We start from the raw sequence: 16,327 nt of genomic DNA, 5'->3' as shown, positions 1-16,327 counted from the left end.
CAACTGTAATATCAAAACAGCGAGAAAAATGCTTAAGAGCATATTGTAGATACAATGCAATAACTCACGAAGATGCAACATGTATACTAGGAATTGCACTTGACTAGTAGACAGAAGTCAGCACAAAATAAAATATGAAAGGAATAGATGAGTGTGCCGACTTATGTTTAAAACCCTGCACCACTGGTGCTTGTACAGAATTAGAAGCAGACCATAAAATCAGGGCACTCAGCTAATATTTAGAAATCAAAACTTTACATCACAAAATAAAAGGAATTGAAGACTTTGTCTATTAATACTTGAACCTTGCACCACAAATGCATTTTTATAGAGCTACAAGTCAGTCAGAAAGCGACTGCGTATGGCTAGTATTCAGGAAAAAAAATAATAAAGCATGAAAAAGAGAGGGAGAAAAGACCTGCTTCTGCTACTGTTATAACTTGCATCATTCAGATGCTTTCTGCAGAGATAGTGGCAGTCATGTCATGAAACCATTGCACTTAGCTTGCATTCAGGAATGAGCACAAAATGTGACATGAAATAGACAAAACACTGTTTATTCTTTTCGCTTTGCATTGCTCATATGCTTTCCTGCAAGATAACAGCAAGCCAGGTCATTCATCTTCTGAAAGGCTACTTTTTTTGCCTGAGGATAAAAAGGCACACACAAAACTAATGAATGACTCGTGAGAGCTGTTGTGAGTACAGCTGAATTTGAGATGGGATGTGGCTAACACCTTTGGAACTTCCTGTAGTCACCTCTCCCCCAACTCTCCACAGTCAAGGCTAGGACCTGCCCAGAAAGCCAGACTGAACATGTAAACAAAGACCAGAATCAAAACAAAAAATCGCTGGGACTGTCCCTTTAAGGTAATGTGGGATGCAATAATATGGATGTGATGAAAAGCATCTGGCACAGCAGCAGTAGAGAAGGACTGATGGTTGGCAGGAATAAGTGTCCAAAGCACCTAGAAAAAAAGAGTAGCACGACTGCTGCATGGCTAAATACAAATCCGAAGGCAGGCTATTGGATATTATTTATTTATTTTATTTATTTATTTATTGAAATCTGTTAACCGGGTTTGTCCAGCTGGGCCCGAGACCCATTTTCAGTGGAGACCCGAGGAGAAAAGCTCCAGTTACATTTTGCAATACAGATAAATTTAGTTTACAAACTGTAACAATTCAGCTTATAATACATAAAAGTTAGTTTGCAATACAAATGCATAGAAACTCACATTGTAGGATAAGAAATAATGAGTAAGATAAAACATCAGAAAACATATATACAATAGTTTTTTTTTGTACATGTTCAGTGAAATACTGCTGTCAGAGCAATTTATAAAAGTTTGAGGAGAAGCAAAATTGTGAGATGTCAGAGATGGGAATGCATGTGTAAGGTGAAAAGGGGGCAGCAGGCAGATTAAGATGCAAAGGCAAGAGGGAAAAAAATTAGGAGATGTGTGCTGTATGACTGATAACAGAGTCAAATATGGATTAGATATTATTTTAGTGTTTAGATTCAACATTTGCACACTAGCTTACAAGCTTGATATTAGCTCATCTTTTATGGAATTCTTCATTTAACTGTCATGCTTTCATTAACTGTCATATCTTTACAATTCTATGTATGTTCATTTACTAGTCTTTGAACGTCCATTTACTATTCTGTGTATGTACATTTACTATCCTATGTATGTACATTTATTGTTTTTTCTCTTAACTGTCGTATCATAACTAGTCCATGTATATATGTACATTTATTATACAAATCCTATATAGCCCTTCTACTCATTCTATAAAATGGAGCATTTCTTCCCAGGCCTCAGCTAAAACTGGGACTTGTGCCCAGTTGGACTTTCCCCATAAACAAAAACTATAATCAAATGGTGTATTTAAAATGCTATAATTTCTGCAAAAGATACCAAATTCTACATGCTAAATGTGGATCAGGATCTGAAGCTATGAAACTCTGCATCAGGGGTTAGCATATTACTGCTTCATATTAAATGACCACAGATGTTGATTATATCTGTGTACTATACAGGTCATGGCCTCCCCAGAAAAAATAGCAGGCACTAGTGTATCATTGCTGCCCATACCTATTTCAGTATAGACAAACCAGGAAACACTGGCGCTTACAACTGTGAATAATATGCTCTTTATTCTCATTCAGTAATCACTTCCTACAGAATAAAGTCTAGGGTGGTGGGTTACAGCAAGCTATTTGAAGTAAAAAAAGATGGTAAGATATATGCCTAGTGTAGCACAAGTTTAAAATATTTATCTGATTAGAAAAAAAGCTAGATATTTATAAATCTACTTCTAGGAGATTGTTCGAATTCTCTGTTCCATTTGTACATGAAATTATTAGATGAAATCATAATTAGATCATTTGCACTTTCTGCATTGTGTAGCATCACATCTAATCTGGTATGACTGGTAGGTGAAAAATGAAGTGAATATAATCATTTTAGAAAACAAATGCTTGAAATTTTGCTTAAAACTGATAATCTAAAATAATTTCAGAGAAGTAAGAAGTAAAAGTACACAGAGCTTAAGAGACAAAACTAGACATCGGATTAGTTTGAGTGTCTGGAGAAGTAAGTGTTGTCATTTTTTTTTCTTTTTATATATATTGTCTAATAGTTTAAGGCTCCCAATTCCTTGTTTCTTTCTCAATTGTAAAGTCTTTAGTGATGTTTAGGAGATCTGGGGATACTACAATAAGTCACCGAACAGACAGATAGCATCATGTCATAAACATCTTGCAAAAATCATTAGGTGGAGGTAATTTACATTTATAGATTAAATAACATGCAAAAATCCAAGACTGCTATCTTTTTTTCTGTATGTTTTGACCTTGTGCCTTTGGACTATCAAGTTCCTTACCACTGGTTGCGAGCTCATTTCTTCTTCTGCCACTGGGGAGGTCCTAACACATGGGTGAGAGCTAACTACCTGGGTCATCATACGACAGGTACAAAGTTAGTTTGTGCCTTTTCCTGCGTCTACTGATTGTGGTAAAGAGATCCCTTCTAATGGCCTTAACCTTGCCATTTCATTGCTGATATGGTCACTTGTGTCACTGCAAAGCATTATAATGTCCTGTCTTCCATACGCATGGTTACGCATGCACAATCTTGGGGGCTACTATCACCATCTTGGCAGTATCAACTCTTTATCACTTGGTCCCTGCAGCATATTTCATTGTCTTTAAGCCTCCACTTGCTAGTAGCAGACTATGACCACTGCCTTTTCCCCAAGGATGGGTGAGCCAACGACAGCCGCTCACTCTCATTCTTCCCTGTCCAGCTGCTCATTATTCAAACTTGCATCATCTGGGTCACCATCAAAGCTTTATCTCTCTATTTAATGGAGGTACAGCAAGATTAAAAAAATGTTCACACCTCATGATTGTGATAAGAATGAAAAAGTAATGTGATGTTCTCTTAAACATTGACAGGTTCTTTACAATGCGACTGGATTCCTGGCAAAAAACAGAGATACCTTACCAGCTGATATTATCCTGTTGCTGAGATCTTCAGAAACCACCTTAGTCCGAAGACTGGTCACCCACCCACTTACAAAAACAGGTACATCTCAGTCCAATTATTTTTGGAAGACTGGTAAAGAAATTGCTCTGCCATTAGCTATATGAATTCTGGGATTAGAATATAAATTAACAACATGGTGAAACATTAGACTTTAACACATAGATACAGGCTTTAACTGTCTTCTTTATGCAAAATTATACAGATAACATCTACTTGATCCTGTAATATGTAATTCACTGTATCTCAACCCATCTTGATAATTACACAACACAATGCTTCACTGCAAAAACAGATAGACACCCTGAAGAGAAGCATCTATAAAACCTACAGTTTTGTTTTGTTTTTTTTACAAACATTTCTTTTAAACACATGTATTAAATTATCTCTTAAGTCACAGGCACACATACATTAATGGAAAATAAAACCGACATACTAACATTTTGCTTCATTTTTATGTGTACACATATGTGTTGTTTTTTTACAAACGTTAATCATTGCATTGATTTGATTGTGATGTTGGAGCCTAAAGACTCCATGAAACAGTTGCAGTAGAACTAACCTAACAGTCATGGGCCTGAGTTTAACAGTCTAGATATTGATAATGTATGCCCATTCACTATGGCAATGCTTCCAACAGAGCACGTAAGCCTTTCCATCTGAATGATCATATCCTATTACCAAAATAATACCAAACCGATACAGTGTACTGTGATGGCTGTATCTTTCCGACTACATGATATCTTGCTGTGCTAACAAGATTATTTGTTTAACCTTCCAGTACTTTGTCCATATTAAGCCTATATTGTGAATAGGATAGCAAAGGTGTTTTCTGCTGGTCACTACACTCTGTTAGGGGGTTTTTAATTTAATTTTATTTGCTGTTTATAGACTGTTTTCTACTAACAGACTCCCACTTCAGTGTCTGGTGCACTGCTTAGCCATCGACCTCAAAAGTAGTAGGAAACAAAAAGTGCAAATCATGGATGTTTTTCCAAGACTGGTCCTTCTAAAAACTAATTTAATAAGATGATCTGAATTAATATTTTGTGATGTAAAAGAAGTCTATAACATGTTTTCATACTTTCTGTTACTTAGTTTTGGTGAAATAGTCATCTTATCTTCTTATTGTTAGTATACACAATAGTTGTGTCCTTGTGTTATGAATCCAAGGAATGCAATAGATGAAAATGAGAGCTGACAGAATACACTAAGGTGAAATAAGCACAGAGTGAAGTTACTGAATCAAAAAATACATTTAAAATTCAGTTGCTTTTTGTACATTTAAAGTTCAGTTGCTCTTTGTTTCTATGGATGGTCATTTCTGAGAACAAGATTTGTTCCTCCATGACTGCTATGTGGTTCAGACCACCTCCAATTTCCTGCCTTCTGCAACTCAAAAGATTGGTCTTCATATACTTTTCAGGACTGTTTTTACATACATTCCTTTACTCCTCTGCACGCCATTGTAATAATCATACCTATTGACCACTGCTTCCTGTCTCCAACAGATTTGCTGAAGGATAAGTGCACTGTTCCTTTAAATTATATAATGGGGGCAGCCCTACTTCTCTTTAATCATGTGCTCATCAGCACTTAAAGAGAGCATGAGTGCATGCATGTGTGCATGTGCCTTTACATATGTCAGTGTGTGTGTGTGTGTGTGTGTGTGTGTGTGTGTGTGTGTGTGTGTGTGTGTGTGTGTGTGTGTGTGTGTGTGTGTGTGTGTGTGCATGTGTATGTGCATGTGTGTGTGTGTGTGTCCTTACAGGTGTATAAGTATGTGAACGTGTGTGCACGTGTGTCTCTGTGCACTCAGTTGTGTATATGCATGTGAGTATCATACATTCCTGTTTTGGGAGTAATAAGGACTGCAGTTGCTGTCTGTATTAAAAATGGTAGAATACTAATTCATCTGGTCCATTTTCATACTCTGCCCATGATGAATGCAGAAAATGAACCATAGGTTATTTACATATAAGTGAAAAGACTTTGAAGATTGAACAGGATGGCATAAAAACAAACCTTGACAGCCATGGGGAACAAAAAAAATACTAAAAAGTCTTTCTCTCTGAAAGATAACTGTAGCAAGCTCTGTGCTACAACTGCAACAAGCTAATTGGTACAGTTACTAGTGGGGCACAGTCCACTTATAAAAAAGCTTACATTTTGAATCTCAGTGTATCTTTTCAGTCAATCTAGATCTACCGTTTGGGGTCTTACACTTCTGACTGGGAGCTGCTCCTTCATTTCTCATCTGGTTGTCAGCTTTAAATTCCAATTTGATTTGTGTTTAATACATCGTAGACAGGCAATGTCTGTGAAGCTGTAGTACATCAGGTAACAGTGCAAATTCTATGCAGTAAATCTTGAATGGTTTCAGAAAGCTTTAACTTGTACAGCTATATGAAGCTGAGGAGTCCTGAGTTCTCCATACTGCTGCAGCCTTAGAACTACCGTCAAAACATTAACCTGTGCAGATAGGCAGCTGCATCTTAATATTATGATGCAACTGGTATACAAGCTTCCCTTTTATTCATGTCTAACTTATTAGCATAAATGTTACTGGATAAATCAAAGAGACTGAAGAAGGTCGCTAGATGGCTTGATTTTTAATTAAATGTAGTTGGGCTATGTCTGACAATAGCAATAAGTTATAAGAAAAGGGTGATGCCTAATCTGTAAGTGTGGGAGAAACTGAGATCCTTTATACATCAGGCTTTTTCTGTCTCCTGCCTTTCTATATAGGAAGACCTCACATTTCAAAAACACTGACTACAACTATTGCAGTAAACTGACAATATTTCAGCTTGACTGAACCATTTGCAGTATCATGAAAGGACAGAGAGAACTGTGAGTCATAAGATACATTATTTACACATTGTCCTTCAGAGTACCTAATACTAACGTTTTTATATATGTTTTCTATTAGACAGCCTTGGTACGTCATACCCTCTAAGTGGAATGATTTATAGTTGACTGAAACATTTGGTTTTATGCACTGTCAAGTGCAGTAAGAATTATATGTACACCTAATGTACTTCAGGTACCTTCTTTATGTGTTTCAGCAGTTCCTCTAAAACTGGGAAGGTTTTCCATGACCTGCAGCGAGTCAGTTGAAGTGAAAATAAAGGGTTACTGACAAAATAGAAAAGAATAGCTGTTGACTGGTCTCTCTTTCTCAAAACAAATGCCACTGTTAACTAACAACAGAGGGAACATGACCCTTTCATCCCCAGACGTAGACAACTAGACTATCCACTTAGCAGAAAAATAGAAAAAAGTAAGGATTATATTTTATTTTCTCTTATCATTTTCTTAACAAAACATCCTTTAGCTTCATATGATGCACCTATTTTTCAAGCATTGATTTTCTCTCGGTGTTATTTTAAGCTCTGCGTTTGATCTACACTGCATAAATGGGAATGGATTCAGGGTCGAAGCAACATATTGGGACTGTTCAAAATGTAGGACTGCATTGGCGTATTTGACTTGAAAGTACTTTAGACAAAGTAACTATCCATCCATCCATTGTTATTTAGTCACTTCCAACTCCTATAGCACCTCTTCTGTGACCCTATGAACAGCCATTATCATTCACAGAGTTTTTTTTGGCAAGTAGAGTACAGAAATAGATTGCCAGAACTTTATTCTGTATAACACACACATCACACACACACGAACACATGCACACACGCACACACGCACACACACACACTCACACACACACGCACACACGCACAGACACACACACACGCACACGCACACGCATACACACATGCACAGAAATGCACAAGCACACATATGAACGTGCACACATGCATACAAACACACACACACATACACACTCTGCATGTAGCAGCACAACAACACACACACACACACACACACACACACACACACACACACACACACACACACACACACACTGTCTCTAGCACAGCAACATGTACTCACACACACACATCATATGCACACCTGTGACCAATTTAGAAAAGCCAACCCACCCACCACATTTTTTGAATGTGAAAGACATTATAGTATGCAGAGGAAAGTCAAATGAAAATGGAAAGGACATGCAGACTCTACAGTGCATGTACCCTTCCTCAGTCAAGAATCAAACAAGGTGCCATCTTGCTGTGAGGTAACAATACTACTCACTTCTCTAGGGTGCCACCGAAAGTTGCCATACAGTGCATTAACTAGATTACAAATTGTCTTGAACAATTCTAGGCAGCTAGTTTTGCAGTCTTCTTATAGAAAAACTGTTTTAGAGTTAATAGCACTTGTAAAATGTAATATCAGCTAGTGGTAATAAAATATTTCTACACCTTATCCTGTATATTCTTAGTACTGCGGTGGTGGTGCTGTGGTAGCGTTGTCACCTCACAGTTAGACGTTGCCCATTCGATTCTCAGTTAGAGCATCTTCTGTTTGGCGACATGCGTGAACGGGCATTCCTTCATTGAAGGTTGTGCGTTAGGCCCGGCAAGCCAGCAGGTAAAACTCTACTGCCAATCATTAGCGGACCGGAGTTCCGCTGTGGCGACCCCTAACCGGGAAAAGCCAAAAGACACAAACAATCCTGTATATTCTTAGTGGACAAAGGTATCTGTGTGCAATAATCTTGTAAACATTTTGAATCAAGGAAGATTTTTTTTGTGTTTGAGGAGTTTTAGGATTTTCTCTGTCTAATCTGCTCTTTACTGCCTCAGCTGCAGTAAACATTATTTAAACACTAACGACAAGCATTTAATTCACTGTGGGTAGGTCTGTGGCAAACAAATAATACAATTCAAAGTAAAAGCAGTATCCACAGAACAAAACATGACTAGAATAAAAACTTTAATGAATAAACACAAGTAAAATAAAATAAGTTAAAAGATGAGTGCTTTCATGCTCCACTGAGCACTTCTTCAGACCTATAAATACTTAGAACAGATGTCTTAAGTCCAGCAATTAATCACAGTCACATGATCAATTATACACAATATTATCAGGGATACTACTTAAACAAATCATGAGCTTTAAGAATGGGCTTCAGTGGCACAAAGCCATTCATCCCTGGATGTGCATCTGCCTGAAACCTAATTATCCATTTGGTCTCACATTACTCTGTGGAATTCTTAATGTCCCCCACCCATTTCCCAGGGATAATATTCTCCAGCACTCTAAATCTAAAAGTATGTGTTACCCCCTCCTCATGTATATACTTTGCCAATTCATTCCTAAAATCTTTATTTCTGATGGCAAGTAAATACTCACGCACCCTATCCCTCAACATTCTATTGGTTTTCCCAATATAAAAACATCTGCATGCTTGGCAGCAAGCTAAATAGACAACATTGACTATAGAGCAATTCACATGTGCTCTAATGTTGAAAATCTGATTTGTTTCAGGATGTGCAAATGTATCATTGTCATCTATATGCTGACAGTAGTTACACGCAGCACATGATACTGTTCCTCCCTGTGTTTGCCCACTTGTCCTCTGCTTCTTACCATAACATAGCAACCTCTTCAAAGATTGTTTATTCTTGAAAATTAATCATGGTTGTCACCCTACAATGCTCCCTAACTTATTATCTGATAATAGAACTGGACAATTCTTCTTTACTATATTGCAAAATATGTTAGCATTACTTGTATAATGCATTAAAAAAACACGCTACCTATACCTTTATCATTAGCCATCTGATCTACTCTATGCGCTGTACCCTTATCCAGAAAATATGGTCTTCTTGATGTTTCCCTCAGACTTCTAACTTCTCTAGTCGTATGCTTGACCTCGCTTGTTCTATACCCTCTGTCTCGAAATTCCTGTGCTACAACTGTCAAGTTGGATTCATATACATTATCTTTACTGTTTAATCTTGAGACCATCATGCCTTGTCCTTTCAACACATTCCTAAAGACCCTCGAGGGGTGCATACTGTCTCTCTTCAGGGTTGTATTCACTTGACATGGTTTCTTGTAAAGTCTGGTTGCTATCTTATTATCCTCAGTCTTAAAAACTGTAACATCCAAAAACTCCATAACTGACTTTGAGCATCTATATGTAAACTTCAAAAAAGATGCTGCACTATGTAAATACCTAATGAACTCTGAAATTGACTCTTCAGGTCCTGTCCAGAAACAAAAAACATCATCCATGAATCTCTTGAAAAATATAATATGCTCAGAGAACTTATTCCCTTTCAATACATGCATCTGCTCTCACCAGGACATAACTAAATTTGCATAACTATTGGCACAGGGTGTGCCCATGGCAACACCCTGTTTCTGCCAATAGTTTGTTCCATTAAAGACAAACACATTGTGCCCTAATATCAAACTAACCAGGGAACATATCAAGGCTACCTTTGCTTCACTAAAACTACTCTGTTCTTTAAGAGGTATACAAAGGAATTTAAGTCCCTTCTCATTTGGTATAGATGTAAAGAGTGACTGCACATCCAGGGTTAAGAAACACAAGTTCTCTAATTCACCACATTGTTTTATACATAGGTATAAGTCTTGTAGGAGCTGTCGAGTGTCTCTTAGAATAGTACCAGAAGAGTTAACTAATGTCCTCAGTTCATTTTCTACATAAATTGAAAGCAAATTATTTAAACATTACTTAGCGGACCGGAGTTCCGCTGTGGCGACCCCTAACTGGGAAAGACACAACAACAACAACAACAACTTCAGATTATGCGTTTACAGATAGCTACTATACTGCACAGCACCCCAGCTTAGCTACACTAAAGCCTTTCTCGATGTCATGAGACCAAATGGTGTAGGATCTACAGTAAAAACTATGCAATCTGTGTTTTTGATGCAAGGATGTCTTTAATCACAGAACTCATCTGAGCATCTCCAGCTTATATTTACTAATTCCCACCCAAAATCTATCAACACATCTTCAGGTAGTGCTTTCTTATTACCACCCAGAATCTGTCAGCATATACCATGGTGGTTTATCACTATATAAACTAGAAACAGCAGCTATTTAGGACTTTGCTTTGAGGAACTAAAGGCCATTAGGAATGGCAGTTCCACCAGGAATGTCAATTCCACCAGCAACAACAAAACAAGAAGTAAGAGCACATGGGACGAGCCCCTTTAAAACCATATCCTTACAATTTGCATTGGACTGCAGTGGCATAAGGTCTCTGACTTCTTCCTATTACATTCTGCCACTTTTTGTCTTAACATTTCACTTCATGATAATAAGGAAGGTCAAAGTAAGGATGTGGAAGACAAACAAATGTGTCACTTATTATCTGCATTTCAACAATTTAGTCATCAGTGAAGGGTTGTTTCAAGCAGTGATCAGATTTTCAGCATTAGTGTGACTAGCTCAGCGGGTGTGTGAATCGAGGCATTTCAGAATGACTGTCATGCGTGAGGTCACATATATGTTCTGGAATAAGTATGTCAGCCCAATGGTGACAAAAAGACTCAAACTGTCCTTCAGGTACCTTTGATTGGGTTAATGTGTGCATCTCTTTTCTTATTAACATTCTCCAATGCATACTGGCAACTATTTTCATGTTTTTCACCATCTATTTCATTATACCGTAAGCAGAATCTGAAATGATGTAAACCTTCTGAATGATCTGGAAGAGAAGTTGTATATTTTGTGGTTTTTTTTTTTTTTTTTGATAAACTACAACAAGTTTCTACAGTTTCACAAAATGAATGTAAGCCTATGGCTGTACCTGTCAAATACAGATTTCTACTACCAAGATAAAAAAGTAATGATCCTAGGTATAGACAACAGCCAAGTTAAAAATCAATGAGGATGACTTCTCCAGCTTTGAAGCTATGGCAAGATTGGATGTATGAGTGCATGCAGTTAACTTGAAATGAGAAAATGTAGCTCACATAAACAAACTTAAACATGCACATACATACACAGACACACACACACACACACACACGCGTGCGCGCACACACATGCACACGCGCACAGACACACACACACACACACACACACACGCACACACACACACACACACACACACACACATGCACATGCACACACACACACATGCACACAAGCACACACACACACACACACACACACACACACACACACACACACACACACACACACACACACACACACACGCTCACACAAACACATACATTTATTTTTATTTATTTATTTATTTTTGATTATCAGGAAGGTCTAACTGGGCAGTAATCTCATTTTCATGGGACACCCAGGGAGAAAAGCTCCATAATACAATTGTGTGCATAGAACAGTTACAGAGTGCACACAGATTATTGTAGAGCATAGATACAAGTTCATATTTTAAGCACTATAAATTGTCTAAGTAAACATACATAGAATAGAAGAAACATGCAGATTAATGGAAACTTGATGGTGATTAAAGTTGTTTATATCAGCACATAGTCTGTGTTTATTCAGGTTATAGTAAGTACATAGACAGTAGTCACAGATATTATATCAGTAGATCGTTTGTGTTTACTCAGATAAGACGAACTACATAGTGATAATTCCAGCTATTGAGGTCAAGTTCTATGAGCTTTGAGATACATTCAAAAAGAAAGAACAGGATAAGAGACAGTAGAGGGGTAGTGAGGTAAAGTTACAAGGGGTATATCTGGATGGAGACAGATAGACAGGGGAAATAAATATTTATGGCATGGAGAGTATTCATTGTTATTAACCAGATGCATTATATGAAAAGAGTGCAGAGATGAGAAGGTGGCCTTTTAACAATTTTTTAAAGGTACTTAATGGTACTTAAAAAGTACTCCTGTCTTAAGGCTGGGGAGATAGTATTTAAACTTCAGAGAGGGGATGAGAGAACAGTGTTTTGCCAGCAGAATTGTTTGGTTTACATATGAGGAGTAAGAATTTGTCTGAGGATAGTAATAGCCTTGAGGGATTATATATGTGAGTGAAGCTGATGCAAGATGGATGGCTAATTGGGTTTATTGATTATCTTATGGATGAAAGGTAGTAGTGAGTAGGTTTGGAAATAAAAGGAATTCCAACCATGGTAGCTCCCCGAGCGCTGTGCAGTGGTAGGTTATGTTTGGTAATCATACCACTTTATTGTAACATTACTCAAGTTTGTTTAAAAGGGCACTTGGATGTTACTAAGGATGGGTGATAAGTATGGGTGAGTAGGCAGGCAGAGGGATGAAGCAATTCACTTCTGGGTAGAATCTTACAGATATGGTTTGGCTCTATATAGTGTGCAGTTTTGGTGTAATGTTTTACAGTATGTCAGATATGGATGCCAGTTTTCAGGGTCTTATCAATGTGTATGCCTAGTAGCTTGCTATGGAGACAAGTTAAATTTTTGTATCATCAGAAGAGAAAATTGAGAAGGTTGTTTTATTGAGTGCAAGATGCTTTGAGGTAAAAGTATTATTTTGTTTTTATTTGGGTTAAAGCATACTTGTGTGGAAGCTAACCATGTTTCAGCTGCAGAGAAGGATTCCTGTGTTTGTTTTAGAAGGCTGTTTTTTTTTTTTTGCAGAGCAGACAAGGGTAGAATCATCAGCATACGGTACTAGGGAGTCGATTTTACAGTTCTTATAGAAATAATTGATGATAATATTAAAAAGGATTTGTCCCAATATTGATCCTTGTACCACAACGTGGGATGGATAGAAAGGAAGAGGTCTGATTATTCCATTTCACTGTTTGATAACTATTAGAGAGGTAGCTATTAAACCAAAAAGGAAAGTGCTGTTGAGTCCTACTACAAGACACTTATGTACAAGAATGGGATGAAATACTGTATCAAAAGCTTTGGAAAGGTCAAGGAAGAGAGCAGATACTAGGTTTCCTTTATTTCTATTTGTATTTACTGTGTTGGAGAAGCTAAGAAGTGCAGTAGAGATACTATGATGATAATGGAAACCATAACGAGAAGGGGATGGGGAGTATTTTCTGTGAAACAGCGTTAAGAGTTAAGTTTGAAAACATCTCTTAAGGTTTTAGATAGTGGGCAGTGGATGGCTATGGGCCTGAAACTGGAGAGCTCAGTTGAGTGACCGTCCATGTGTAAAGGGAGGATGAAGCATTTTTTTCCAGGCAAGAGAATGTAAGCTTTATTAATACAGCAGTTTATGAGGATTTAGATAGCTATAACTGTAGGTTCAGCTGCCATCTTAAGGTATTTACCTGGTAGGTTGTGAGGAGCTAAGGAGGTGGGTTTCAGTTTAAAAAGCATTTTTTTATAGTAGTGGTTAAGACAGGTTGAAACAAAAGGGAATGTGGAGATGTGGAATTGTTCGGGTTATTATTTTGGAGAAGAGTTTGGGAGAAGGGAAGAGACTCATTATATAAAATTGGAGTTAAAGGTATCAGCAATGTTGAAGAAGTTATTATTGACTTTAAATGTGTGAGGAGGTTGGGAGGATCACTTGAGTTATGGAGAACCAGAAGGCTTTAAGATTATGCTACATACGTATGCACATACATACATACATACATACATACATACATACATACATACTCATATTTCATGCACAGGCATTAATGCCCTTCTAGCTTGCCAATATACCAAAACACTTGTGCTCATAATAACTTCCAGGCTGTTCTTAAAAATATCAAAACTACTTCTTGGTTTAATGCAATTTGATAATCTGTTTGATGCATCGAATACTCTGTCAGAGAACCGATTAGTACACTTCTCATTCCTATAGAATCTTTTTTTTAATTTCTCCAAGTCTTTTGGGTTTCTAATACCATGATGGGAATGGACCTCATTCCTAAGTCAACGTATGATTAAAGTTCATGAAATTAGTATTGTTTTACTCTTTGATGTTAGTCAAATGTGCTCTTCACAGCACCTGCAATGTGCCCAGTAATGACTCTTTCTGCTATTCTTACAGTGTTACATGAATTGGTAACATATCTAAATACGATTGCAATTTTTTTTTTTTATAAGACCCATTGCTCCTACTACTATTGGAACTATCTGGGTATCTTTCTTCCACATGGCTCTCGTTTCTGCCTGCAGATCAAGATATTTTATGACTGTGTCTCTCTGTATGCAAGACACTGTAGTCACTGGGTGTGCCAATTTCAAAGATCAATGCTATTTTTGTCTTCTTTTTTTAGACCACTGTATCCGGTTTTCTAGCATCTATCTTTCGAACTGTTGCCATTCGGTGATCCCATGTGATATAGACTCATCATTTTCTATGATGCTTTGTGGCTCATGTTTCCAGTGTTTTTCAGCCACTTTGATACCATAATATTTGCACAATTTCCAGTGTAACATTCTTGCCACATTATTAAGCCTTTCAGCATACAGTCCCTCTGCCATTCGTGCATCGCAACCAGCAACAAGGTGTTTGACTGTTTCCAATTCGGTTTTACAAAACCTACATATGTCTGTTTCTCCCACATGTTCAATGGATTTTGTAAACCAGCGTGTATGAGCCCACCTCTTGGGCTGCCAATATTAACCTTTCATTTCTTGATGTGAATTCACCTCTCCTTAACCATTCTTGCGTTCATTCTTGATCAACATGAGGCTCTTCCAGAAGTTTTCTATACTTGCAACTATATTTATGTGTTTTCCACATTTCCTGCCTTCTCATCTGGTCCTTCACCTTATATTCTTTCTTTTGTTTTTTAGCACATTCAGTTGCTGCCCGGTTTTTATCTACTTCTGGATTGATTTCCATTCCTGTTTGACATCGATATGCTTCTGCTAAATTAAGCAGAGATGTCAACTTAGATTTATTCTCCTCATGTTTCAAAATTTTCACTACATTTGGATCTTGTGAGGTCAATAGATATGTGTGGAGTCCCACAATTACAGAACTATACTTGAAATCAGTTTCAAGGAGGCCCATCCCTCCTTCGGAACGGGGAATATATAATCTTGGTATGCACTGATTTTTATAAATCATTTGGTGAGCATGAAGCATCCTTCTTGTTTTAATATCCAATCTATCCAACACTTTTTGGGGCCAGTCAATCAATCCAAAACTATATGTTAGGACAGGAAGAGCAAATTGATTTATAGCTTGGATCTTGTTCCTAGGTGTCAATGTTGTTTTCAGGATTAATTTAAGTCTTCTAAAGTATTCCTTACTAAGCTTTATTTGCATTTGTTCATGTTTTATTGCTGATCCTTCATCAATTCCCAAGTATTTATACACTCCCTCTTGCTCAAGTTCTTTTATATCACATTCTTGTCCCAAACTGATGTTTTCCTAGTGCTCCAGCTTTCCTTTTTTTAATGTTGCTTTTGCACATTTATCAAGACCAAATGACATTCCAATATCATCTGAAAAAGTTTTAACAACCTGCAGCTGTGCTTTCAGTTCCTCATCTGATGAGCTATACAATTTTAAATCATTGACAAAGAGAAGATGAGAAGTCATTATACTTTGTTGTTTTCTAGAAGCCAAATTATAGCCATGACCTAAGCTGTTAAGCAAACAGCTTAATGGATTAATGGCAAGGCAAAATAGCAAAGGTGACAGGGAGTCACATCCCACTTTGGATTTTTATCCCTGGGATAATAATCTGTCCTTTGTCATGGCTTAATTGCAAAGTGGTCTGCCCCTGTTTCATGGTTACCGTAATGTAATCAATCGGTGTAGGCTGTACCTTATACATTTTTAAGCACTCTTTTATCCATGAATGTGGGATACTATTAAATGCTTTTTTATAGACAATCCATGCCATACTTAGATTATTCCCTTTCTTACAGTTATCCACTATAACTTTATTTAACAACAAATGATCCTTTGTTCCTTATGACTTTCTTTTATTGCCCCTT

At 37.3% G+C, this 16,327-nt stretch overlaps 1 protein-coding gene across 1 annotated transcript in view; it reads left to right on the top strand.

The window, feature by feature from the left end:
* The window catches only part of MYO3A (myosin IIIA), a 2,697,794-nt gene that overhangs the window by 2,114,073 nt on the left and 567,394 nt on the right, over nucleotides 1-16,327 (top strand). The window contains exon 22 of the mRNA XM_044064554.1: nucleotides 3,467-3,596. Within this exon, the coding sequence (XP_043920489.1) occupies nucleotides 3,467-3,596 (130 nt within the window). The remainder of the gene's footprint in view (nucleotides 1-3,466; nucleotides 3,597-16,327) is intronic.

This window comes from Protopterus annectens, chromosome 3.part0 (assembly GCF_019279795.1).
Source record: "Protopterus annectens isolate FY-2018-M chromosome 3.part0, PAN1.0, whole genome shotgun sequence".
Lineage (NCBI taxonomy): Eukaryota > Metazoa > Chordata > Ceratodontiformes > Protopteridae > Protopterus > Protopterus annectens.
This window is presented reverse-complemented; position numbering and strand designations above follow the sequence as displayed.